Consider the following 27,795-nt stretch of genomic DNA (forward strand, 5'->3'; position numbering starts at 1 on the left):
AAATATAAACCTCCCTGAGTGGGTGTTGTGAGGGAGAAGTACACCATGCTTTGAGAGTATATAATGGGGGGATTTTTTTTCTTTGTGAGCTTGGGGATAGAGAGTGGAGTCAGACAAGGTTCTCTGGGAAAGTAAATCTGAATCATACGAATCAGTCATCCTGCAGAGTAGGCTGTGCTCCCAGCAGAGAGGATGCCTTAAAGAAGGGTGTGCCCTAGGAAACAAAGGAGGCCAATTTGGAGGAAGGTTGAGGAGAGGCAGGACAGACAGTGCCAGGGGCCCTTGGGTTGGCCCCACACACACTCAGCACCTTGAGGCAGAGGAGGAGCTGCAGCTGCTAATCTCCCTCTCCTGATGTGTCCACCTGCTTATGTGCTCTTCTGGTAGAGACACTCACAGCTCCTCCTGCATTTCCTCAAAACCCTTCTGAGCAGCTGCTAAATTTTAGAGCTAGGAAAGTGCAAGTGTAATGTAAGGACACTCATTTGCCCCTGTGTCACGGGAATGCAGATCATTTCCAGGGAACTCAATTTGGTCGTCTCAGTCCTCATGGGGGCTCGCTTGAGAAACCAGCTTCTGAGTCAATCCAGGGGAGACCAGAAGTCAGTCTACCCCAAAGAGGCGCTAGAGCATAAAGGTGAGCTTTGGTTATTTACAATTAGACCTTGCTTTTGACTTTAAGTGAGCATTGTCTACATTAGACACCAGACAGACTCCCAAAGAACTCTTTGGAGTCTGCGTATTTTAAATCCATACTTAAAACACACAGACTTGTCACAGTTGAGGCTGTTCGAAAGAAGGTGCCAGAAGCTTAAGAGGGTGAGGCATGGATTGCTTTTGTTACTTGGCTGAGGCAGAGACTATTCAGAGTATGAAATGTATACTTTTGCCCATCGACAGAGTTTCATGTGAGTTTTAAAAATGGAATGTTAACTTTTTGCATAATTTCATGTTGTTTTCCAGCTCAGCATATTTAAATTTACTTTGACACCTTAGGTGAGGTTCTAATGGGAATATGTCTTTGGAATGGTCACTTGTGAGTTTCTGGAGGCCTAGAATCATTGTGTCAACAGGGAAGGTGGATTTGGAGAATATTTAGGTTTCAGGGTCAAAACAAAATTGATACAAACAGATCTATCTGAATAGTGCTTCTCAGCCCGTCAGTCACCCTTCTGCCACCTCCTTGATGGCATAGAGGCACTTCCCTCCATAAAGTTGACTACTCAGCAGAAGTGTCCCATGGAGCCCCTGAGTATGCATCCTTCCTTATGTTTTAATTTCCTTTTTTAAGCGAAAAAAGTATCTGTAAAGTTTGCCCAGGACCACAAATGTATGCCAAACCCACTGCTCAAACTGCCTGCAGAGTTTTGCCTTAAATAACTCCACAACCACTGCATAAAAGTATGCGTCACTGGGAAAACATGAGCTGCGGAGTGAATTGAGATTTGGAAACTCATATGTTCTTAATTGTGCATATCTTTTTATTTAAATTGCAATAAAAAAGAATACTCCTAAATAAGATGCAAATGGCTTAGGAAGACTAATTTTACCCAATGGCTTTTCTTTGCTTTCTGTTTAATCAAACCCAAAGTAAAATATCTCTTTTCTGAGGCCAGAGACGGCCTTGGTGATCCAGCAGCTTGGAAGGCTTGAGGCCGGGGTTGTTGGTACAATAGGCCTAATAACCCTTTGCTCTCTGAATATGAATAGTTCACTTTTTAAAAATGTAATGCATTTTAATTAGTACATAGAATCTGTGTGCCTGACTTAATCAAATAAATAATTTTATAACATTTAAGTGTGACATCTTACTGGCCAAAAGCCAGAGAAGAGGTCCCTTATGAGCTCTCTAAAATGACAGAGCCCCCAGGGATTCTTTACCTCTCTTTTCATCTGTAAGTAGCTGAGCACTAAAAGAGCATGTAAAATATCTAGAATCAAGAGGTGAGGAAAGCACAAAGATTAAGATATAGTGGGACACAAGTGTGGTGTTGGTCTTTATTACTTCTCTAAACACCATTCTTTTTCTTTTGCTTGCAAGAATGCCAATAAGATGCTTCGAGACTCAGTCTCCCTCCAGATGAGCTAGTGGACTCAGGCGGCGTGCTTTCCAGCACATTCGCTCTTCCAAGACAAAGTTTAGCCCTACAGAAAAGCCTCTCTCTCTGGATCTTTCCCCCTTTCCCTTCTTGGACTTGTTTCTCTTTCCTTGAGACGCAGAAGCTCATAACTCAGTGACTTTTAAGGTGGTCCCTTCCCAGCTCCAGAGCCAACCACAGCATTTCTCAGTGCACCCAAGATACCATTGCTGTATTAGCTTCACTGAAGAGGCAGCCTCCAGCCCGGTTCATCCTCTCCCTGTCAACCTTAAGTTGTGTGGTTGCTGGAGCAAACGTCCTGCTCTTCTACATGGACTCCAGGGATATAATTAGGTTATAATTTGAATTCTGCTTTGTAGTGTTTTGCTCCACCACCCTCTCTCTACCGGGCTGTGGAACTGAAGCGGAGACCAGAGTCTTAAACCTGAGCGAGAGCAGGGCTAGAGGAGCGTCTCACCAGGGATGAGCTCAGGAGAGCCTGCGCAGAGCAGGGACAGTCCTGATGCGAAGGAACGCGTGGTCACCAAGCAACCGTTGTTGTAATATGTCCCTATTCTGTTGCCATTAGCACGAAGGAACACATGCTCACCAAGCAACCTGTGTTCTAATATGTCCTTTCTATTGCCGTTAGCCATGTGTCTCTGCTATGTTAATTGTATTATTTAATTTATTCAAAACTGAGAAAGTTCAGAAAAAACATGAAGAATCACTAGTGCTGTGTGCATTTGTGAAAATTAGAACTCAAAGCCTGTCACAGTTTAGGTGTTCAGCAGTTCGGGAGTCTGTTTCATTACACAGAAGTCAAATACACGTTTCTTTCAAAATATATTTTCTTCCAACTTCAGGTATTATTTTAAAGTGCAAGCACAAAATCCTCATGGCTATGGACCTATCAGCCCTTCGGTCTCATTTGTCACCGAATCAGGTATGAATGACTTCACATTCTGATTTGTTTTACTTTTCTAAAAAATGAAATAAATAATCTAGAATGATGGCTACAATAGAATAAACACTTACTTTTCTATTTAATGAGCTCATGTTGGATATCTGTTTCTAAAGTAAACATTATTTGCTTTATGCTAGGTTAAAACTTGGATAATAAAATTAAAAGTAGTTTTCATGGGCTCTCTGAGGAACAGAAAGGTCAAATTCCAATGAAAGGAAAAAAATCTAGATTTCAACAACATGGCAAAGATAAAGTTGACTCTATCTGTACAAAATTTAGTTGCAGAGTTTAAAAAAAATTATTGCAAGCACCTGAAGAACACACATGTCATGTGACTGACAGGCAGTTGCCTCTCCAATGAGCCAAGACATTGGATGCCCCCTTTAGTAGAAGGCAGAGATATCTTTAATTAATATTGAGAGGTTAATTACAATATCATTCAGTCTTACAAGCAGTATCATTCAGAGCATGCCCTTGCATTTTTGGGGTGCCGGTGGGCAAAGCTCTCAGTCCCTGCAAGAAAATGTTCCTGGTCAGGGGTGGTGGCTCATGCCTGTGATCCCAACACTTTGGAAAGCCAAGGTGGGAGGATCTCTTGAGACCAGGAGTTCAAGACCAGCTTGAGCAACACAGGGAGGTCCTGTCTCTACAAAAAAAGTTTAAAATTAGCCAGGCGTGGTGATGCATGCCTGTAGTCCCAGCTACTCAGGAGGCTGCAGAGGGAGGATGGTTTGAGCCCAGGAGGTTGAGCTGTAGTGAGCCATGATCACGCCACTGCCCTCCAGCCTGGGTGACAGAGTGAGAGCTTGCCTCTGAAAACACAATTCCTATGGCCTGTGGTCTAAGGTAGCACATGCAGAGCCAGCTACTGTGATAGTTCTTGGCCTAGAGACTTTTCCATGCAGGAAGCCAGGCTGAGTTCAGAGCAACCCAGCTGAGCCAGCCCTACACCCAGCTTCCATTTGGCTAGATGACCTTCTACATGCAGCCTGATCCCAGAAAATGGGTCATTGGAAGATATTTTTAAGTGTCATGATTTAAAAATCTACTGAGTCAAAATAAATGAAAACATAAAATCTTTTGTAAGAATATGCTTTATACCAGAAATGTAGGCAAAGGACCTCAAACATGTCTTCATCTCTTTATTTAAGAAATATGTGTCTGTTAGTAATTAGGAAAGAGCAAGAGAAAACCATTATCTGTGGTTAATTTGCTAAAGTAAGGGATGTGTCTGTGATTATGACTGCATTTTCTAAAAACAAGGTGGACCTTGGCAACTATCAGAATCAACATGAAAAAAATGTTTAAAAAATTTCAAATCCAAAAAGCTGTCAAGAAACTCTGACCTGAAATCTTTCTGAGAGTAAAAGTGATACACACGTAACTTCTGGAGCTGCAATCTGAAGTTTTGATAAAACAGCTGTCTTCTACCTTCTCCTCCAAGAAAAACTCCTCATTCATTCTTTATGGCCTCCAAGGGGTGGGTGAGGAAAATTCAAGGCCCCACCCTACCATCTGAATAAGAATCTCTCTAGGAAACGCTTTCAATGAGCTCCCAGAGGAGCCGCACACACATGAAAATTGGACAGTTACTTGCTCTGGTCATCTGCCTTTATTCCACCAGTTTATTCAAGTTTCTCCTTCATTTTGTGCTACTCTGCTGAAAATGGTTAGGTGAGCAACAGGAACAACAGGAAAATGATAAAGTCAGTGAATTATGGCGTTTGCCAAACATAACAATCTGAAAATTAATACAGAAAGTAAACGTAGTGTGTGACACAGGCTGTGCCATGAGGTCAGGTCTTGTTTTCTGTGCTGGTGTCATTTTGTTTGTTTCCCTCCACCTGCCCTGGGGTATTTGGGATGTTTTTGGCAGACTGTTGAACTTTCAGAGCAGGGGAGCAAAGCAAGCATTGGACACTTATGGCTATGGTGTGTCCCTCTATTTTGTGGCTAGCAGAGGGCATCAGAACAAATGGTCTGTACAAAGTGCAGGCTAGGGAGATTTGGGGGTGATGTAAATCTTTTGCATGCCGATTTTGGTAGGATTCCATGAACCTATGCAGGCATGAACATTTATAGGATATATACTGTGAAAGAACAATTTACTGTATGATAATTTTTCAAAAATAAAAAAAAAAAAGAATCGTCCAGATATACCTGTTCATGACATTTTATAAAAATAAACTTTTTTGGCCAGGCATGGTGACTCATGCCTGTAATCCCAAAACTTTGGGAGATTGAGGCGGGCAGATCACGAGTTCAGGAGATCGAGATCATCCTGGTTAACACAGTGAAACCCCGTCTCTACAAAAATACAAAAAATTAGCCAGGCATAGTGGCAGGTGCCTGTAGTCCCAGCTACTCGGGAAGCTGAGGCAGGAGAATGGCGTGAAGCCGGGAGACTTAGCTTGCAGTGAGCCAAGATTGCACCACTGCACTCCAGCCTGGGCGACAGAACGAGACTCCATCTAAAAAAAAAAAAAAAAAAAAAAAAAAAAATTAGCCAGTCGTGATGGTGCATGCCTGTAATCCCAGCTACTCAGGAGGCTGAGGCAGGAGAGTCGCTTGAACTCAGGAGGTGGAGGTTGTGGTGAGCCAAGATCATGCCATTGCACTCTACCCTGGGCAACAAGAGTGAAACTCCATCTCAAAAAAAAAAAAAAAACACAAAAAAACACAAAAAAACACCAAAAAAACCACTTTTTCTGAAGCAGAATTCCTTAAAAAGCTAGTGTCATATTTTTCTTAAATGGTGTTACTTGGGCTAAGGTAGAGACAGGTTTTACGTTTGTTGAGGTATAAATGCCATACAGTAACCTGAACATACTTGAAGTGTACATCTTAGTATATTTTAAGTTGTGCTTATACCCATGAAGCCATTGTCACTGTCAAGATAGCATATCCATCTCCCCGACAGTTTCCTCCTGCTACTGTGCAATGCAGCTTTCCCAGGCCCCTTCTCTCTCCAGTTTATAGGCAACCATTCATCTGCTTCCTGTCACTATAGATTAGTTTGCACTTTCTAGATTTGGGTATCCGTAGACTCATACAGTATGAACTCCTTTGACTGGCTTCTTTCACCTAGCATCATCATTTTGAGATTCATCCAAACCATTGTGTGTATCAGTAGTTCACTCTCTTTTACTAGTGAGCAGTATTTCCTTGTATGGCTGTGCTACAGTTTGTTTACCTAGTCAGATCACCTGTTGATAAACACTTGTGTTGTTTCTACTTTTTGACGATTACAAACAAAGTTGCTATAAACATTTATGTGGAAGTATTTGGATGGACATATGTTTCCATTTCTCTTGGATAAATGACTGAGTGGAATGGATGGATTGTATAGTAGGTGTATGCTCACCTTTTTAAGAAACCACCACACTATTTTCTAAAGGTAGACAATTTTTAAAAATAAGTACTGAATTATTTTGTAATACATAATATCAAAACCTTATTATTTTCAGGGATCCACAGCTTCTAGGTAAATAGCAACATGCTCTAACTAGAAAACAGTATTTCTACAAAGGAAATGTTTAGAAAATAAAACCAAGGAAAATGTTGGCATCTATCAAATCTTATCTTTTTCTTTATTCTAATTTGGTTAGCTCTTTCAGTTACACTAACCATTTAAAAAACTACATGATTGCGAGATATGGCACCAAGTCCATTATTTCTTTTTCGTTCTACAGATAATCCTCTGCTTGTTGTGAGGCCTCCAGGTAAGTCTGTCTTCTTGATAATCTGGACATTCTGGTAATCAAGTTGAATATTGAATATGAGATTGTTGTGGTTATGCACAATTAGAAAGTCTGGACCATTTTCACAATTTTCTGTCAACTTCTATGCTTTCCTTGCGCTCTTCGTCCTGATCTTCTTTACTCTATGGGAAAGAATGACCTGGGAATTTTAAAATAGAGCCACAGCAATCAACACGCATGAAAAAACATCACGGAGTAGCCAGTCCGATGAAACAGATGCTTTGTTTTCATGACTCATTTGAATATTTTAAATCACTGAAAAGGTAGCAAAGTGCAACAAGTAAAACAACAAGTTTTACTTTGTTTTTCAAGGAAATTGAGAAAGCTTTGTTGCTTAAGTGCAAAACAGGTCTTCTGAGTGGCAAGAAGTGGAGTCTATGCAGAGGGACCTGGGGACAGGATGGCATGCCCCCAAAGACCCAATCTGCCATTACAGCTTATTTTCCTTGCCGTTTAAAGACTTCTTAACTCTGAGAATCCCTTATTGAAATGTGAATACTTTAAATACATTCAGGTGAAAATAATGCCCCAAATGTACTTTAAGACTGAAAAAGACAGAGAAAGAGAAGGAAGGTGGGAAAATTTTGCTCAAAAAAAGTCCTGCAAGGCCAGGCATGGTGGCTCACGCCTGTAATCCCAGCACTTTGGGAGGCCAAGGTGGGCGGATCGTGAGATCAGGAGTTCGAGACCAGCCTGACCAATATGATGAAACTAAAAATACAAAAATTAGCAGGGCGTGGTGGCGTGCACCTGTAATCCCAGCTACTCAGGAGGCTGAGGCAGAATAATCCCTTAAACCCGGGAGGCGGAGGTTGCAGTGAGCTGAGATCGTGCCACTGCACTCCAATATGAGTGACAGAGTGAGACTCCATCAAAAACAAACAACAAAAACAACAACAACAAAAAACCAAAACCAAAACCAACCAAACAAACAAAAAACAAAGCCCTCAAGGAAGGGAAGGCCCAGGAAGGAAGTCCAGTTTCCCGGCACTCTGTGAGAGCAGACACACCGTGGAGTGCTTACCCTTAGCAGGTGTGTTTTGTGTTGTCAAGGCGGTGAGCCTATCTGGATCCCATTCGCTTTCAAACACGATCCCGGCTACACGGACTGCCATGGACGGCAATATGTGAAGCGGACGTGGTATCGAAAGTTCGTGGGAGTTGTTCTTTGTAATTCACTGAGGTATAAAATCTTCCTCAGTGACAACCTGAAAGGTAAGTCTTTGTGCGTGGTTGGCTGTGGAAGGTATGTAATGTTTTGATTTTATCAAGTACTAACTTGGCATCACAGGTGCACCGGAATGTTTATGAGAGCTGGAACTACGATTAGGGCTCACTCTGCCTCTAATGCAAACCAGTTTCACAGATTCTATTTTGAGGATACTAGTTTTTACACTGGCAACCCCAAAATATTTTAAAAGATTTAACATGTTGGCTGGGCACAGTGGCTCACACCTGTAATCCCAGCACTTTGGGAGGCTGAGGTGGGTGGATTACTTGAGATCAGGAATTCAAGACCAGCTTGGCCAACATGGTGAAACCCCTCTCTACTAAAAAGAAATAAAAAATGAACAAATGAAAAATTCACTATGTCTTAGGAATGACTGGCTATGAGATTCCAAAATTCTGTTAGAAATCTAGGTTTTTTTTTTTTTTTTTTTTTTTTGCCACTAATAGAATAATAATGAGTACGAGCCCGAACTGGAATAATTGAGGCAAAGTTTCCTCTCCAGCCCCTGCCACAGCCACAACTTTACAGAGAAAAAAATGTACATGGTGGAACATATATCGGCAATAATATCTGTTCTGTGTCCTAATAAAAATCACATTGTTTTTATCATGGTAGGGGATTAAAACAAAGAATAACCCGAGTGCCTTGAGCTACTAACACTTCCAAATGCGATTTCTATTCAGCTGGCTTTTCACTCACCCACCTACACAGCAAACTTGTTTTTTATTTTAAAACTTGCACAACTTAAAATTTTTCAGTGTATACATTGTTAAAACTTTACCTCAGCTGGTCTACATTTTGTCATTGGTCAAAAATATATTTTGAGTGTTTTTTTTTCTTGTCAGCAGTTATCATTTAAAAACTGTCAAAACAAAGTGCCCCCCTTCGACCCCAACCCTAGCAATTTCTGTGTATATGCTTCTCCCAACAAGCACAGTCTGTCTCTCTCTCTCTGCTCTTTTCTTTCTCTTCCAACACTGTCCTTTTCCTCCCCTGCTTCAGAATTCCTAGGAGAGGCTGCATAACCATGTGTCATATCCCAGGATTGGGAGAAACAAGTTTGTCCTACTGTGCAGCCAAGGCTCAGGACCATGGACAGCGTCTCATACCACAGGCCCGCCCCCTCCTAGTTACGCATGAAAACAGATTCTTCTATTTGTATAGACCTTCCTGCCTTTCATAATAATTTCATGATGTATTCTCCAACTACCATAGTTTTCGTCATTCCTTGTTTTTAGAACTAAGGAATGGAAAGGTCTACTCGAAACTGCCTGTAGTGTTAATGCTGTAGTTCCCACTTACTGGACATTCATGAAGGATTTAGCATACTTTGATCTTGCTGAATTCTTACAACCTTTATGAGATTGGTGCCATTATCACCATTTTCAGGCTTGAAAAGTATAGCACATACAGTTTAAGTAATATGCTCAATTCAAACGGTCTCCAAAGCTTGTGCAAACTCTTAAACCAGTTGTGACATTCTGTACCTAGTCACTGACTCAATCAATTCCTTCATGCAGATACATTCTACAGCATTGGAGACAGCTGGGGAAGAGGTGAAGACCATTGCCAATTTGTGGATTCACACCTTGATGGAAGAACAGGGCCTCAGTCCTATGTAGAAGCCCTCCCTACCATTCAAGGTAATACAAACAAATGCCTGATATATTACCCTGGGAGGTGGGAGAGAAGGATTAATAGAGGGGGAAAATTCACAGTAGGTCTGCCTTTGCCTTGTCATTTGAAGATGGATGTTGGGAGCACTTAAGGTCATAAAAATAAAAATAAAGAATCAACAAAATACTTCCATTATGTATGGGTGAGGGGTGAGCCTCAAGGAGGGGGGAATGGCGTGAACAAAGGTACAGAGAAGGCAAAGATAAACACACATGCAGACCCACTGTGATATGTTTCAGGAGGTAATGTATAAGCTATTTGATTGTGGCATTATAAGGTGAAGACAAATACACTAATCTCAAAAGTTAACAATTTAATGTTATTAACTCTGTTGGCCTCCAAATGAATAAACAGAACAACTGAATACAGTCTAGCCTTTTCATTATGCACTCAGCTCTGAGTGATCAGGCATTTTCAAGACATGAGATGTTCTGATTTGCTAAATTTTTAGATTGGAAAAAACACTGTAGGTAGCTACATGAATTACCCATTTTCAAAAAATTAAAATACAGTAAAATACAGAAAAAATAAGCATATTAGTCAAGGTTCTGTCATCCAAAGAAACGATAAATAGGATCTATCTATCTATCTATTTATCTATCTATCCATCCATCCATCTCTCCATCTCTCTCTGTGTCATCTATCTATATCTACCTATCTATCCATCTACATATGTATGTATGTATCCATCCATCTCTCTATCCATCTACCCATCTATCCATCCATCCATCTATCCATCTATGCATCCATCTATTATCTATCATCTATCCATCCATCCATCCATTTATCTATTATTTATCCACCCATCTACTTATGTATATATCTATCCATTCATCTATTCATCTATCTATCCATACTATCTATCCTTATATTTAGAACTGCCTGTCTATCCATCTATCATCCAGCTGTTCATCTGTTTGTCTATCTCCCTATCCAGCATGTATCTATCCATCTATCTATCCATCTATCCATTTATCTATCCATCCATCCATCTACATCTATCTGTCTGTCTGTCTATCTATCTATCTATCTATCTATCTATCTATCTATCTATCTATTATCTATCAATTCATATCTATCTATCCATCTATCTATCTGTCTATCTATCTATCTATCTATCTATCTATCTATCTAGGTCTCCACCCATTTGTCCATCCATCTGTCCATCTGTCTGTCTGTCTATCTATCTATCTATCTATCTATCTATCTATCTATCTATCCATTATCTATCCATTCACATCTATCTATCTATCTATCTATCTATCTATCTATCTATCTATGTATCTATCTATCTATCTATCTATCTATCTATCTATCTATCTATAGATTTATTTTAAAGAACCATCTCACACAATTGCAGAAACTGGCAAGTGCAAAATCTGCAGGGTAGGTTGTCAGGTTGGAGATCCAGGGAAGAGCTGATGTTGCAGTTCAAATCCAAAGGCCGCTTGCAGGCAGGATTACCTCTGGTTAGGGGAACCTCAGTCTTTTTCTATTCAGGCCTTTGACTGATTGGACAAAGCCCACCCCCATTATGGAGGGTCACCTGCTTTACTCAGTCTGGTGATTTAAATGTTAATCTTGGCCAGGCACTGTGACTCACACCTGTAATCCCAGCACCTTGGGAGGCTGAGGTGGGAGGATTGCTTGAGCCCAGGAGTTTGAGACCAGCCTAGGCAACATAGTGAGACTCCATCTCTACAAAAAATAAAAAAATTATCCAGATGTGGTGGTGCATGCCTGTAGTCCCAGCTACCCAGGAGGCTGAGATTGGAGGACTGCTTGAGCTGGAGAGGTCTAGGCTGCAGTGACCTAGAGGTGACCTAGTGATCTAGAGGTCTAGGCTGCCTTTGGGTCAAAGAGTCATTTGGTCTGTCCTACAAGCCTGTGTTGGTTTTGTGGCCAGACTGCAAGAGGACAACAGCCTGGGCAACAGAGCAAGACCCTGTCTCCAAAATAAAGAAAAAGAAATGAAATAATAAATGTTAATCTTATCTAAGAAATAGTTTACAAAAACATTTAATGTTGGATCAGATATGTAACCTAGTCCAGTCGACACATAAAATTAACTATTACAACAAATCTATAGAATATATCACCTTTCTTCATTTTTTCTGGGTCTCACAGTCCCCCAGAGTTACTAGTGCCTGCATTATCCATATTTCATGGTGTCCCTGTGACTGTGGTCATAGGACTGGCCCTGAACAGAGCTGCTGGTTACTCAGCACACTCACTGGTGGAAGGGCAGGCAGTTACTTGGCAAAAGTAAACAGGGCCAAGAGCGTGAGAGCAGTTACTGAGTTTCCAGAAACATTTTGAGAAGGTTGGAGCATCTTCCTGCTTCAAGGGAGAAATGGTCAGAAATGCTACAGGATTTCTTTCAGAGATTTCCTTGAAAGGTCTAAAAGTCTACCCCAGAGTCCAGGAATTAAGCCTTGGAGGAAAGAGGTAAGTTGGGGGCCCTGAGCTCTGTGAGGACGGGGCAGGCATCTGGCTCAATGTTGTCCATCCAGGTCAGGGCCTGCCCGGTAGTGAGTGCTGACTAGCAACTGGCTAAAATTATCCTCTTCTGTGGGGAGACAGAAATGACGCCATCCTAGCTGTGTCACACATGTGTGGGAACAGGACGATCTCTACAGATCTGCTTGGGATAAAGAAATACTTTACACTTAGTCACTGGGCCCCTATGGAGGAGGCCTGAGCTGGTCCCCAGCTCCATCATGGCCCTCGAGTTACAGCTGGGCCTTCCCAAAAGGCATAAGAGACAGGTGGGGAAGACCCCACCCCAGGCTGGGGTTGGGGCTGGGCCTGAGGTCCTGGCCCTTCCCCAGCGCTATGACAACTCCACACAAAAATGGTTCAGTTTATTTGAAAGTAGCATTTTGTCACAAGAACAACTTACCAGAGGTCTTCTGTCTGAAGGATGCTGTAAGGATGGGTTTTACCTGTTGGTTTAGGGGCCTCTGATTCTTTTCCCCTCTCCTGTTGCCCTTCCAGGCTACTATCGCCAGTATCGTCAGGAGCCCGTCAGCTTTGGGAACATTGGCTTTGGAACCCCCTACTACTATGTGGGTTGGTACGAGTGTGGGGTCTCCATCCCTGGAAAGTGGTAATCACAGGACCATCATGCTGCAAGCTTGCCCTGCCCAGCCTCACCAACTAAGTCGCACTAGGGGCTGTGAGCAGACAGCCAGCGTGCTCAGTCCTGCTGCCCCAGGTGCCAGGAAGGCCACAGATGGACACTGGCCATTCTGGTCATCTCAGTCTGGAACTCAGTCCCACTTCTTGGCCTGGACAATGAACAGGATTCAGTTTTGCTGTTAACTTTGCTTCTCCACTTTTTTTTGTTTGTAATAGCACATCACAGAGATATCAGAAACCAGCAGCTGATTCAGTATGATTTCCAGACTTTTTAGGCATGAAATTCGGATACTTCAGTATTTCCAGGAACAGCATATGCATGCTGTTCTTGCTTCATGGAATGCTACATGCTTTCAGTTTTTCTCATTTTGGATTTCTCCAAAACTAGCTGAATTTAAGCTTCAGGTCCCTTTGTATGCAGTAGAACCGAATTACTAAAAACACTGCCAAAGAAAATAAATATATCCTACTTGAGATTTACTCTATGGACTCACCCACTGCTAGACTAAATGTATCAAATCTTATTTGTAAATTCTCAATTTTGATATATATATATGTATATATGCATATACATATCCACACTTGTCTGCAAGAATATTGATTAAAATTGCTAAATTTGTACTTGTTCACCAGATAAATGTGTGTGGAACTTTTTGGGCAAAAGTGTTGTATATTAACATCTTTTAGAAGCATCCAGGGATACGTACTATGCATACTCTAGAAACAGCGGAAGGTGTGCATTCTTTTTGTGGGTGCTGCGGGGCTCTGAAATGATGAGGAGGATGAGATACAGTATCAGTACTAGAACTGGTCACACCATTGACCACTGCACACCAAGTGCTTTCCACATAAAGCGACGATCTTTCCACAGCCTTGGGGAAAATATATTTGTTGCCACCATGGAGGCATATCCAATATGTTCCAGATGGGTAAAGATTTTAGGTCCTAAATGATTTAAAAGTCTTGTTTTTAAGAATTCCCTTTGTCTTTCCTTCTTAGCTCAACATCTGCTCATTGAAGTAGAAGCATCTTGCCTCTCTTGACTGTAGCACAATAAGATTTATTTAAAGACATTTCATTCTGATGATGATGATTATTATTACTATTATTTTGAGACAGAGTTTCACTCTTGTTGTCCAGGCGGGAGTGCAGTGGCGCGATCTTGGCTCACCGCAACCTCTGCCTCCTGGGTTCAAGTGATTCTCCTGCCTCAGCCTCCGGAGTACAGGCATGCGCCACCACACCCGGCTAATTTTGTATTTTTAGTAGGGATGGGGTTTCTCCATGTTGGTCAGGCCGGTCTCGAACTCCCGACCTCAGGTGATCTGCCCACTTCAGCCTCCCAAAGTGCTGGGATTACAGGTGTGAGCCACCATGCCCAGCCCTCATTCTGATTATTTTTAAAACATGCTGTCTTTTCCATGAGCATGACTGGTCCCGGTCCCTAAGGCGGCACAGTGCCATGGTGAGCTTATCTTCTTTCACAAAGCTGTCAGCGGAAGAGCAGCAATGGTGGAAATGGGCTGGAGGAAATTGCTTTTCTGGGGTCTTTGGGCTACACCCCTATGCAACCCATTCAACTGCAGAATCCAGTCCCCACTCCTGGAGTTGATTATTATCAGTGCCAGCACTGAACTGAGGGGAAACCTGATGTGTCTGGTAGGTTTGAAGGTAAAATGTACAAAGTAGGAAGGAATTTTGCAGGCTCTTTGTGACAGATCCATGATGTCAGATATTTTCCTCATATTCTACAAGCTCCTTTCTACAGTCAACAACAGTAAAGAAAATACAAGCATTCTGACCTCCTGGAAAAGTACTAGAATTCCTTAGGGAGACAGATCATGTGTTACCCATGTTTTAGTTTGGAAAATAGGGTAGGAATCTTTAAGCAGCTTTGCGGTCTCTTATACATAAAAAGGGACTTCAAGAAGGAGATGTCCTATTTTTCACACTAATCCACATTCAAATATGCTTGCAATGCCAAGCCAAAGATAAGATCTTTAAATATAACTGAATTTCCTAATAGGCACATAGCTTGCTTCCTTTATCTCATCTCCCGCCAAATTTCTGTGTCAGCATCTGTATTAGTCAGTTTTCACACTGCTGATAAAGATATACCCGAGACTGGGTAAATTACAAAAGGTGTATTGGACTTACAGTTCCATGTGGCTGGGGAGGCCTCACAATCACGGTAGAAGGTGAAAGGCACATCTCACATGACTGCAGATGAGAAGAGAGGTTGTAGGGGAAAACTCCCGTTTTTAAAACCATCAGATCTCGTGAGACTCATTCGCTATCATGAGAACAGCACAGGAGAGACTTGCCCCATGATTCCATAATCTCCCACAGGGTCCCTCCCACAACACGTGGGAATTATGGGAGCTACAAGATGAGATTTGGGTGGGGACACAGAGCCAAACCATATCAGCATCCACCAGCAGATTGCTCATTTCCTGCAAATGTTTTCTTGGGTCTAAATAACTTGGAATGCACGAGAAAAGAGCCATTTGGTCTGTCTAACAAGCCTGTATTGGTTATGGGGCCCCACTGGAAGAGGTGGGCATTAGGGCTCAGCATAGAGACACAAGTGACTGCCCCTCTGTGATTTGCCACCCCTCAGAGAAGTTTATGCTCACTTCACAGAAATACAAAGAATTCACTGGCATGCAATCATGCAATGATTTTTGAGCTCGGCCTGAAATCTTTAGGCTGTATTTGATTACAGAAATTTGAACTTTTATTATATAGAAATGTTTGCAATTTTAGATGAAAATTACCATAATTCCCAGATGACAAGAGCTGCCAAAACAAAAACAAAAACAATGCATCCAAGCATAGGTGGTAAGATTGATTATCAATATTCTGCCCAAATTAACCAAATCTCCAGAACTGTGTAAATTCTGGAAGCCACATTTTAGGAAGGCTATTTGCAGGGAGATGCCAAGAAGGAGACATTCAAGTAAGAGTTTGAAAGCCATTTCATATCAAGTTAGGATGAACTTAATGGGCATGTTTACCTGAAGAGGGAAAAGCTCATCTATTTAAAAAGCCTGTGAGGAAGAGGACAGTTTGCCAACTCTTGAGGTCAGAAGTAGATACAAGTGGGAATCAGGAAAACAAAACTTGGCCCAATATGACAAAGAATTTTAAAAGGATCCAACTGTCAAGTAAGCCTCATCGGGAAACGGTGAGATGTCTGTCCCTGAAAAACTAAATATAACTGGAAATGTCTAAACTTGCAACTTGAGGCCCCTGGCTTGTTTCTATGGCCTGGAAGCTCAGAATTTTTTTTTTTTTTTTTAACCTATTTAAAGGGTTGTAAGCAAAGCAGCTAAACAGTGTTCAACAGGGCCACATGAGGTTCACAAGGTCTAAAATATTTACTGTTTGGTCCTTTAGAAAACAGTTTTTATACCTGGCCAGGCACGGTGGCTCACGCCTGTAATCCCAGAACTTTGGGAGGCCGAGGTGGGCAGATCGCGAGGTCAGGAGATCGAGACCATCCTGGCCAACATGGTGAAATCCCATCTCTACTAAAAATACAAAAAAATTTGCTGGGCATGGTGACACATGCCTGTAATCCCAGCTACTTGGGTGACTGAGGCAGGAGAATCGCTTGAACCCAGGAGGCAGAGGTTGCAGTGAGCCAAGATCGCACCAATGCACCCCAGCCTGGGAGACAGAGTGAGACTCCATCTCAAAAAAAAAAAAAAAAAAGAAAAAAGTTGTTGTACCCACAGATTAGAGTTTTCTGGAGGTTTGAAAAAAGTTAGTTATGTCCTAATTTAAAAATGAGCACAAACTATTTAACAGATGTCTATTCCCTCTTCTCTTACTTAAATTATCTTTATTTTCACCATCACCTCCCAGTGCCAAACACCTGAACTCTGTGTTTTGTGGTTGGATCCTGGGTTGCCAGCTTCCTCTTTGGTCAGTCCCTGGCCTGTGGGGCGGTCTCAGGAAGTGGCATGCTCTTCACGAGGGATCGTGCATCTCCAATATAACCATTTTGTTAATAATAGTTGATAATTTCCAGCTTTTACCAGATGAGCTTTGACTTATTTTTCCTCCGTTGACCTATTCAAGCCACATATCTTGGTCAGTTCGAGAGGATAGGAGATTTGAGAATGTGAGGGGTGGGGTTAGAATGGGTTTGCCTCTCTGGGCATGGAAACAGTTCCTAGTCGATTTGGCACAGTGACAAAATGATTCCACGGATAGAATCGTCCCATGTTGCTGGAACACCTCATGTGTTGTAAATGCCTTAAACTCCTGCCATCCCTTCTCTGATTCCCCAGCTCCCTGTCATTTCCACAGGGTTTGTCTCTCTGTTCCCGCGTCCTCCAAGTCTACTCTGTCTCCCTCTCCTCCACCCCTTACTTGTCTTCTAAATTCCAGGAGATGACCTCTCTTTGCAAAGCAAATTGGAGCCACCAAATTGTAGCTCTCCTCGGCGGGACCTGCATCTGTGCTCATCCCTGCACCTTCTTGCAGAAAGCTGTCCCCTCAGGCCAAGATGAATGCCTGGCCCCCATGGGAGACTCAGACACTTTGACCCCCTGTGACTTCAGCGTCTCCCTCTTTAAAGATTCTCTCCAACATTCAGTCGTGCTCGAGTCTCCCCATCACTCCTGCCCCTTCAGCTCCCATCACGCTGTCCTCCACTTCGAGCTGAGTTTCTGGAATCATCACCTTTGTTTTAGCTCTGAGTCTCCTCCACATTCCATTCATTTATCACTCCACTGTACCATGGTTTCCTGGGCCACCTCCTCACACCCTCACTCTCCCAGGTCCCCAGTCACACACGGAGGCTGAATCCGGTGGCTACTAGGCAGTCTGTTCTGTCTCGGTCTTTGAGCAGCACTTGGCAGCGTTCACCAGCTTGTCCTCTTGAACTTTCTCTTGCCTGGATTTTTCCCTTCCCCACTCCAGAATAGCAGCCGGGCCTTCTAACCCCTTGTTTAAGAAGATGTGGTGCTTTGGGGTGAAAACAGATGGTACCTGAATGCCACTTTCTCCTTGGACTTTTCTTTCAAAAGCCTAAACATGCTGAGGAGAATGTGTAAGGGCAGAAGTGGGGGTACGTGAGTGCTTTTGGGGTTGTGGTGGGGTTGAGGCAAGACTTGCCAAGAGCAGCGGACAAGGAGACGTTTCCCCGAAGACTGCGCAGTGGATGCCAGGCTGGGCTTCCGGGGAGGGGACCCTGCAGACCCCTCCTTCCCACCTCTCCAGGATGGGGCAGAATGAAGATGGCTGTAGTGAGCCCATGAGGCTCCTGGCTTGCTCCACCCCCATTCTTACTCCCTACCCCATTGTTGTGGGAGCAGGAGGGTGGGGTGCCTGCCTTCCTTCAGGAGACCATAGAGGCTCCGGCAGTGAATACAGAGTTGGTGACACGTTACTCCTCTAATTCACCGAGCAAGTGTCAACTGACTCAAAAATATATGCCAGACACATTTTGAGATACTGTGGCGCAGAAATACACAGGGCCCCTGCCTTCATGGAGACTGTGTCCAGGTGGGAGCAGACAGAAAACACACAGCCAGTGTGCCAGGGGTCAGGTGGTGAAAGTGAACGAACATGAGTAGAACGGATGATGGTACCATAGGCAAGCAGGCCCTGAAGACAACAAAGAGGACCCTCAAATGCTCGGTTCCTGCAGAGGCCTCAGACACCTTGTAGCTGGGAGAAGGGAGGCGAGCATGGCAGGAGCACCAAAAATGACTGGGACTTAAAAACCTAAGGTACAATTTTCTTTTTTTTCCTTCTTCTTTTCTTTCTTTTTTTTTTTTTTGAGACAGAGTCTCTCTCTGTCGCCCAGGCTGGAGTGCAGTGGTGCGTTCTCGGCTCACTGCAAGCTGCGCCTCCCGGGGTTCACGCCATTCTCCTGCCTCAGCCTCCAGAGTAGCTGGGACTACAGGTCCCGCCACCATGCTCAGCTATTTTTTTTTTTTTTTGTATTTTTAGTAGAGACAGGGTTTCACCGTGTTAGCCAGGATGGTCTAGATGTCCTGACCTCATGATCCGCCTGCCTCCCAAAGTTCTGGGATTACGGGCATGAGCCACCACGCCCTGCCTCAGGCGCAATTTTCGAAGCACTGATAAAGCAATGCTCACTTCCTCACCTCTGCACTCAGCAGGACTAGCCCGCTTTCCATTATGTTGCTATGCCTTGGATACCTAACAGAGGGGATCCTACCCACAGGGTGAATCCAATCCCAATCCACTCACCCCACCAGTCAGCCACCTTCAAGCTCCAGGCATGGAGAGGACAAGGAAGGACAAGATCCTCCCACCACAGGTGGCCCAGTCAGGCTTCATCTACCTCCCAAACAGTGTCTTGGATCTTACCATGTATTTGTGTGACTCAAATGTGTGATTTTTCCCGGAATAAAGTGTACCTACCTTCAGTGACAGAAAATTGCTGGCAACATTTAGAAAACATAAAAATTAATAGAAAAAGTTTTATTTTTATCTTTTATTTTATTTTGATCATTTTTGAAACTTTGCCAGACCAAATTTCCTCTGGCCCTTTGGGCTCCGTGGTATTCCTATGGTACCTGTCCACACCTGCACACATAGCTTCTGATAACCTGCAGGTCACATTTGGCAGACTTCCAAATGAGCCGCCTAGGGAAGGTCTTATGAATCACCGCTTACATCCTGTCCTTGCGTAGAGTCTTATCGTGAGTCCCTCAGAGGAAGTAGTGGTTGGCAGAATCTAGGAAAGTCTTACAGAGAAGTCCAGTTTTAGAGAAATGATGATCTCACTCAAGGGACCGCACCAGCCTGAGGCAGCCCTGCAGGGAGGGAGCCTGGGCTTCCTCAGCCCCACACCCCTCCCGGTCTTCCCTTCTCCCCTCCCCCTCCTATTTCCTGCCAGTGTCCCTATTGGTCAAATCCATCTGGAAGCCAGGTGGCAAGGAAGCTGATGGACGAGGCTGATGTAGATCAACCCCTGCAGGAGAGCAGAGTGGAGAAAGGAAGACGGTAGACTGGGAAGAACAAAATAACAGCATCCGCCACATCTGGGAATTGATAATGCATTTCCTACAATTGTTAGTTACATCTAGCACATTACGATATTGTGAGCAAACACAAGAACAATTTTTAGAGAGCTCATTTAAAAAGAAAAGGTTTCTCTTCCTAGAGATGGTAGAAAGCAAGGCCATTTTGCCTTGTCAATCATATATAATTAGGGAAACTGAGACCCAGAAAGCTGAAATAACCAGGGGAAGTCACAGAGCTAGTAATAGGCCTGGGAGGAGAACTTCAGGCCCCCGCTGTTTCCACCACAGAGATGGCAGATATGGTCCTGGGGCTCCACTCCTCTTTCCCTGAGCTGGGACACACATCACTAATCAGTCAAGGCATTTTTCTCCGCGGAATTTGCCCTCCCTGTCAACACTGACTTCTTGGCCTTTCTCTCATTGAAAAGCACCTGCGGTCAAGTCCAAACCTACTCACTAACTCTGCACTCTGCCGCTGTATTCACTGCAAATGTCTCAGTTTTGCTTCCTGACAAGAACTAACCCTCACACTCAGGAACCCATGACATGTGATCAGAATAGAGGAGAAATGATATAGTTTCAAGGAAATCAGTGTTTTCTACCCAAGAGGGTCCGGTTTTTGTTTAAGTTGACAAATTTTGGCTTCCTTCAGAACTAAGTACTCATGTGGTTCAATTCATCACAGATTTGGTCAGCCTCTATTGTATACTCAGTGCTGTCTAGCTGGGTATTTGTTGCCTTCAAAATGTTGAATGAAACTTGGGGAAAAAGACATCCATGCTATCCTCTGCAACCTGGGCTGACCGGGGTCTGGGGGAGGTGCTGTTGCCCAGCTGCGCTCTGCGCCCACTCCTGGGACCTGGACCCGGAGGAGCTCTGCGTTTCGCCCTGGTTCCCTGCCTCAGTGTGGATGTACTTTCTTTCTCTCCGAGGCCACCTCGCAGCCCTAGACAGAATAGCTTGTGCTCCACCTGCTCAAACTAAGAAGACCCTAATAAGCCCACTCCACTGTCACCTCCTTGGAAGGTTTGGAAATTTGTAGATAAGTATCAGGATGAAAAGTATGTGAATTTGGTAGGGGGATTTAAAGACGAGTGTGGAAGGTCTAATGTGAGAGCTAGTCCCGCTGTGGCCCAGGTCTGAGGTACATTCAGGGATGAATGTGTGTGAGCTCCCTGGAGTGAGGAGCTCCCTGGGGTGAGGAGCTCCCTGGGGTGAGGAGCTCCCTGGGGTGAGGTGATGGCAGCACCAACTCCCCACTCAGGCACAGGACTTCATGGGCCCCAAGGTCAGAATTAGGGTGATGTTGGGAGTATGAATGCAACCAAACTTGTGCCCTCAATATTTGAGGATTTTCAGAAGCTTTCTTTTCTTTTCTTTCTTTCTTTTTTTTTTTTTAAATGAGATGGAGTTTCGCTTTCGTTGCCCAGGCTGGAGTGCAATGGCACGATCTTGGCTCACTGCAACCTCTGCCTCCTGGGTTCAAGCGATTCTCCTGCCTCAGCCTCCTGAGTAGCTGGGATTATGGGTACTTGCCACCACACTCAGCTTATTTTTTGTATTTTTAGTAGAGACGAGGTTTCACCATGTTGGCCAGGCTGGTCAAGCTTGAACAAGCTGTCTAGCGATGAGTCCAGGCTCAGAACCACTCCACCATGCTGCCTCTCTGTTCAGCCAGAGCTACAGCTTTCCTTAGAGTACTTGGGGTGAAGGTGGATGGGCGGGAGTGGGCCCCATCATGAAACCCAGGAGTCTGGGAGCTAGACGGCACTGTGCAGGCACTGCGAGTCAGAGAAGAATTTTGGCTGACGTGATCAGAGTTTTGCTGTAGAAAGGTATCGAACTCATGACCTCAGGTGATCCACCTGCCTCAGCTCCCGTGCTAGGATTATAGGCATGAGCCACTGCACCCGGCCCTGAAGGGCTTTCTTCATGGCTCATCGTTTACCCATCCTTTCTTTACTCAGCAGACGCTAAGGGTACTGCATGAGCCAGGGAGTGCCACGGGGTGATGAGTGCATCCAGCTCGTGCCCATCTCACGGTTCACAGCCGACATTAACACAGGACTAGCAAAGCTGGACTTTCCTATAAGCTTGGGGAATTAGACCTAAATGTTGGATACTTTTTGTTTATTTGTTTCTCTGTGTGCTGGCATCTCAATTGTTCTATTTCCATGTGAAGTGCAGCTGCTTTGAGACTCTAAATTCTGTTTACAACATTTTTGGGTTGGCCTGTTATATAGGAAATATTTATTTGGTGACCACAGCTCCTTTCTCTTTTTGATGCTGAATCGGAAAATGCTGTCTATCCATTGAGAATGCTCTAGTTAATGAGAAACAAATGGTGGTCTGAGAGGTACAAAGCTTGTTGACCAGTTTTAGTGAATTTTTATAATTTTCTGTTGCCTTCATTTTGAAAACTGGTTTAACTCTCTCGTACCAAAAGCAGGGCTCAGCTATGTTTTTAGCAGTTTCCAGCTCTACGTCACAGCCAAACGGCTCAAGCCGGCAGCCAGAGATTAAACATTAAGAGTTACCTCTCTCGGCCAGTAGACTGGGTTCCCTGCATTCCCACCACGTCCTGAAGGCATTTACTGGAGAACTTAGCGTGGCCCACGCCCTAGTCCCTTATACATACAGCAGTCCTCTACCCAAGGTCTTGCTTTCTGCAGTTTCAGTTACCTGTGGTACATTACAAGATATTTTGAGAGAGAGAGAGAGAGCACATTCAACTTAACTTTTATTACAGTGTATGGTAAAAATTGTTCTGTTCTATTAGTAGTTATTGTTGCTAATCTCTTACTGTGCCTACTTGATATATTAAACTTCATCATAGGCATTTATATATAGAAAAAACATAGTGTGTATATATATGTATATACATATATATGTCTATACACACCTATATACATATATATGTCTATACACACCTATAAACATATATATGTCTATATACACCTATATACATATGCATACAGCTATAGTGCACACATATATATGGTGTATATATCTGTGTATATATATAGATATCTGTGTATATATCTATATATATCTATATACACAGATATATACATATGCATAGAGCTATGGTGCATACATATATATGGTTGTATATATGTGTGTGCATATATACATATATATACACCTATATATACCCATATGTGTGTATATATATATAAACCGTATATACATGTAGAATTTGGTACCATTCAAGGTTTCAGGCATCCACTAGGAGTCGGGGAACGTATTCCCCAGACTGTACTGCTAGTTGTCACTCTTCTTTGCCTGACTCTTCATTCTTGACTTGCATGAATCTTTGAATTTTTTTCTGTTGTGGAGGTGTACTGAATTTGTACCTTCCATCTGAACAACCAAGGGCTGCCCCAGGTCAGGGTTTTTTTTTTTTTTTCTGAACACCAAGGAGAACACAAGGCTGGACTCCCAGTGCCACAGCAATGCCAGGCAGGGATAAACTAGACACAGGTCACACAATGACCACAAGGGCATCTGCCAGCATAAATGGGTTTCCCATGTAAGGGACCCCTGGTCTCAAGTCAGATGACTAGGGACTAGACAGTCCTTCAGGAAAAAAAATATATCCCTTGAAAGGCACACTGGAAATACCCACACTCAGCTCCCGCTCCTTTCCCACTAGGGAGCCATTGGCAGTTGCTTTAGTAATAAAATTGCAGTTTTGCTGGGGGCTCTCAAAACACTAGCCCAGGAGATTTTCTTGGTGAAAATTCAGGGCTTCATCTGTAGTCAGGATATTTCAGAGTTAATGTGTAATTACTAAATTGGAAAATAGTTTGTATCCTGGTTCACAGCTGAAATACAGGGTAAGTATTATTAATGTGTTCATCAATACATCAGTAATAGCCAATTTTCATAAGTGCTTACTAAATACCAGGGACACTTCTTTTATTATTATTATTATTATTATACTTTAAGTTCTGGGGTACATGTGCAGAACGTGCAGGTTTGTTACATAGGTATACATGTGCCATGGTTGTTTGCTGTACCTATCAACCCATCATCTACATTAGGTATTTCTCCTAATGCTATCCCTCCTCTAGTACCCGACCCCCTGACAGGCTCTAGTGTGTGATGTTCCCCCACCATGTCCATGTGTTCTCATTGTTCAACTCCCACTTGTGAGTGAGAACATGTGATGTTTGGTTTTCTGTTCTTGTGTTAGGTCGCTGAGAATGATGGTTTCCAGCTTCATCCATGTCCCTGCAAAGGACATGAACTCATCCTTTTTTACAGCTGCATAGTATTCCATGGTGTGTATGTGCCACATTTTCTTTATCCAGTCTATCATTGATGGGCATTTGAGATCATTCCAAGTCTTTTCTGTTGTGAACGGTGCCATAATAAACATACATGTGCATGTGTCTTTACAGTAGAATGATTTATAATCCTTTGGGTATATACTCAGTAGTGGGATTGCTGGGTCAAATGGTATTTCTAGTTATAGATGGTTGAGGAATCGCCACACTGTCTTCCACAATGGTTGAACTAATTTACACTCCCACCAACAGTATAAAAGTGTTCCTATTTCTCCACATCCTCTCCAGCATCTGTTGTTTCTTGACTTTTTAATGATTGCCATTCTAACTGGCATGAGATGGTATCTCATTGTGGTTTTCATTTGCATTTCTCTAAAGACCAGTGATGATGAGCATTTTTTTCATATGTTTGTTGGCTGCATAAATGTCTTCTATTGAGAAGTGTCTGTTCATATCCTTTGCCAACTTTTTGATGGGGTTCTTTGATTTTTTCTTGTAAATTTGTTTAGATTCTGCATATTAGCCCTTTGTCAGATGGATAGATTGCAAAAATGTTCTCCCATTCTGTAGGTTGCCTGTTCACTCTGATGATAGTTTCTTTTGCTGTGCACAAGTTCTTTAGTTTCATTAGAGGCTATTTATCAATTTTGGCTTTTGTTGCCATTGCTTTTGGTGTTTTAGTCATGAAGTCGTTCCCCTGCCTGTGTCCTGAATGGTATTGCCTAGGTTTTCTTCTAGGGTTTTTATGGTTTTAGGTCTTATGTTTAAGTCTTTAATCCACCTTGAGTTAATTTTTGTATAAGGTGTAAGGAAGGGATCCAGTTTCAGTTTTCTTCATATGGCTAGCCAGTTTTCCCAACATCATTTATTAAATAGGGAATCCTTTCCTCATTGCTTGTTTTTGTCAGGTTTGTCAAAGATCAGATGGTTGTAGATGTGTGGTGTTATTTCTGAGAGCTCGGTTCTATTCCATTGGTCTACATATTTGTTTTGGCACCAGTACTATGCTGTTTTGGTTACTGTAGCCTTATAGTATAGTTTGAAGTCAGGCAGTGTAATTCCTCTGGCTTTGTTCTTTTTGCTAAGGATTGTCTTGGCTACGCAGGCTCTTTTTTGGTTCCATATGAAATTTAAAGTAGTTTTTTCCAATTCTGTGAAGGAAGTCAATGATAGCTTGATGGAGATAGCATTGAATCTATAAATTACCTTGGGCAGTATGACCATTTTCAAGATACTGATTCTTCCTATCCATGAGCATGGAATGTGTTTCCATTTGTTTGTGTCTTCTTTTATTTCCTTGAGCAGTGGCTTATAGTTCTCCTTGAAGAGGTCCTTCACTTCCCTTGTAAGTTTTATTCCTAGGTATTTTGTTCTGTTTGTAGCAATTGTGAAAGGGAGTTCAATCATGATTTGGCTCTCTGTTTGTCTGTTATTGATGTATAGGAATACTTGTGATTTTTGCACATTTATTTTGTATCGTGAGACTTTGCTGAAGTTGCTTATCAGCTTAAGGAGGTTTTGGGCTGAGATGATGGGGTTTTCTTTATATGCAACCATGTCATCTGGAAACAGAGACAATTTGACTTCCTCTCTTCCTATTTCAATAGACTTTATTTCTTTTTCTTGCCTGATTGTCCTGGCCAGAACTTCTAATGCTATCTTGACTAGGAGTGGTGAGAGAGGGCATCCTTGTCTAGTGCCGGTTTTCAAAGGGAGTGCTTCCAGTTTTTGTCTATTCAGTGTGATATTGGCTGGGAATTTATCATAAATAGCTCTTATTATTTTGAGATATGTTCCATCAATACCGAATTTATTGAGAGTTTTTTAGCATGAAAGGCTGTTGAATTTTGTTGAAGGCCTTTTCTGCATCTATTGAGATAATCATGTGGTTTTTGTCATTGGTTCTGTTTATGTGATGGATTACGTTGATTGATTTGTGTATGTTGAACCAGCCTTGCATCCCAGGGATGAAGCCAACTCGATCGTGGTGGATAAGCTTTTTAATGTGCTGCTGGATTCAGTTTGCCAGTATTTTATTGAGGATTTTCTCATCTATGTTCGTCAGGGATATTGGCCTGAAGTTCTCTTTTTTCGTTGTGTCTCTGCCAGGTTGTGGTATCAGGATGATGCTGGCCTCATAAAATGAGTTAGGGAGGAGTCCCTCTTTTTCTATTGTTTGGAATAGTTTCAGAAGGAATGATACCAGCTCCCTTTGTACCTCTCGTAGAATTTGGCTGTGAATCCGTCTGGTCTTGGACTTTTTTTTATTGGTCATCTCTTAATTACCACCTCAATTTCAGAACTTGTTACTGGTCTATTCAGGGATTCAATTTCTTCCTGGTTTAGTCTCGGGAGGGTGTGTGTGTCCAGGGATTTATCCATTTCTTCTAGATTTTCTAGTTTATTTGCATAGAGGTTTTTATAGTATTCGCTGATGGTAGTTTGTATTTCTGTGGGATCAATGGTGATATCCCGTTTATCATTTTTCATTGTGCCTATTTGATTCTTCTCTCTTTTCTTCTTTATTAGCCTGGTTAGTGGTCTATCTATTTCGTTGATCTTTTCAAAAAACCAGCTCCTGGGTTCATTAATTTTTTGAAGGGTTTTTTTTGTGTCTCTGTCTCCTTCAGTTCTGCTCTGATCTTAGTTATCTCATGTCTTCTGCTCGCTTTTGAATTTGTTTGCTCTTGCTTCTCTAGTTCTTTTAATTGTGATGTTAGGTATAGATCTATTTTAGATCTTTCCTGCTTTCTCTTGTGGGCATTTAGTGCTATAAATTTCCCTCTACAAGTTGCTTTAAATGTGTCCCAGAGATTCTGGTACATTGTGTCTTTGTTCTCATTAGTTTCAAAGAACATCTTTATTTCTGCCTTCATTTCATTATTTACCCAGTAGTCATTCAGGAGCAGGTTGTTCAGTTTCCATGCAGTTGTGTGGTTTTGAGTGAGTTTCTTAATCCTGAGTTCTAATTTAATCACAGTGAGATCTGAGAGACTGTTGGTTATGATTTCCATTATTTTGCATTTGCTGAGTAGTGTTTTACTTCCAATTATGTGGTCAATTTTAGAATAAGTGGAATGTGGTGCTGAGAAGAATGTATATTCTGTTGATTTGGGATGGAGAGTTCTGTAGATGTCTAGTAGGTCCACCTGGTCCAAAGCTGAGTGCAAGTCCTGAAAAATATCCTTGTTAATCTTCTGTCTCGTTGATCTAATATTGACAGTGGGGTGTTAAAATCTCCCATTATTATTGTGTGGGAGTCTGAGTCTCTTTGTAGGTCTCTAAGAACTTGCTTTATGTATCTAGGTGCTCCTGCATTGGGTGCATATATATTTAGGAAAGTTAGCTCTTCTTGTTGCATTGATCCCTTCACCATTATTTAATGCCCTCCTTTGTCTCTTTTGATCTTTGTTGGTATAAATTCTGTTTTATCAGAGACTAGGATTGGAAACCCCTGCAATTTTTTGCTTTCCATTTGCTTGGTATATTCCTCCATCCCTTTATTTTAAGCCTATGTGTGTCTTTGCACATGAGACGGGTCTCCTGAATACAACACACTGATAGGTCTTGACTCTTTATCCAATTTGCCAGTCTGTGTCTTTTAACTTGGGTCATTTAGCCCATTTGCATTTAAGGTT

At 42.5% G+C, this 27,795-nt stretch overlaps 1 protein-coding gene across 1 annotated transcript in view; it reads left to right on the plus strand.

The window, feature by feature from the left end:
* Positions 1-13,489, plus strand: part of FNDC1 (fibronectin type III domain containing 1) — a 102,686-nt gene extending 89,197 nt beyond the window's left edge. The window contains exons 19-23 of the mRNA XM_003898350.4: positions 2,945-3,024; positions 6,738-6,767; positions 7,860-8,021; positions 9,558-9,680; positions 12,712-13,489. Coding sequence (XP_003898399.2) covers positions 2,945-3,024; positions 6,738-6,767; positions 7,860-8,021; positions 9,558-9,680; positions 12,712-12,827 — 511 coding nt within the window. The 3' untranslated portion in view covers positions 12,828-13,489. The remainder of the gene's footprint in view (positions 1-2,944; positions 3,025-6,737; positions 6,768-7,859; positions 8,022-9,557; positions 9,681-12,711) is intronic.
* Positions 13,490-27,795: the final 14,306 nt, after the last annotated feature.

The sequence above is a fragment of the Papio anubis genome, chromosome 6 (assembly GCF_008728515.1).
Source record: "Papio anubis isolate 15944 chromosome 6, Panubis1.0, whole genome shotgun sequence".
NCBI classification, from domain to species: domain Eukaryota; kingdom Metazoa; phylum Chordata; class Mammalia; order Primates; family Cercopithecidae; genus Papio; species Papio anubis.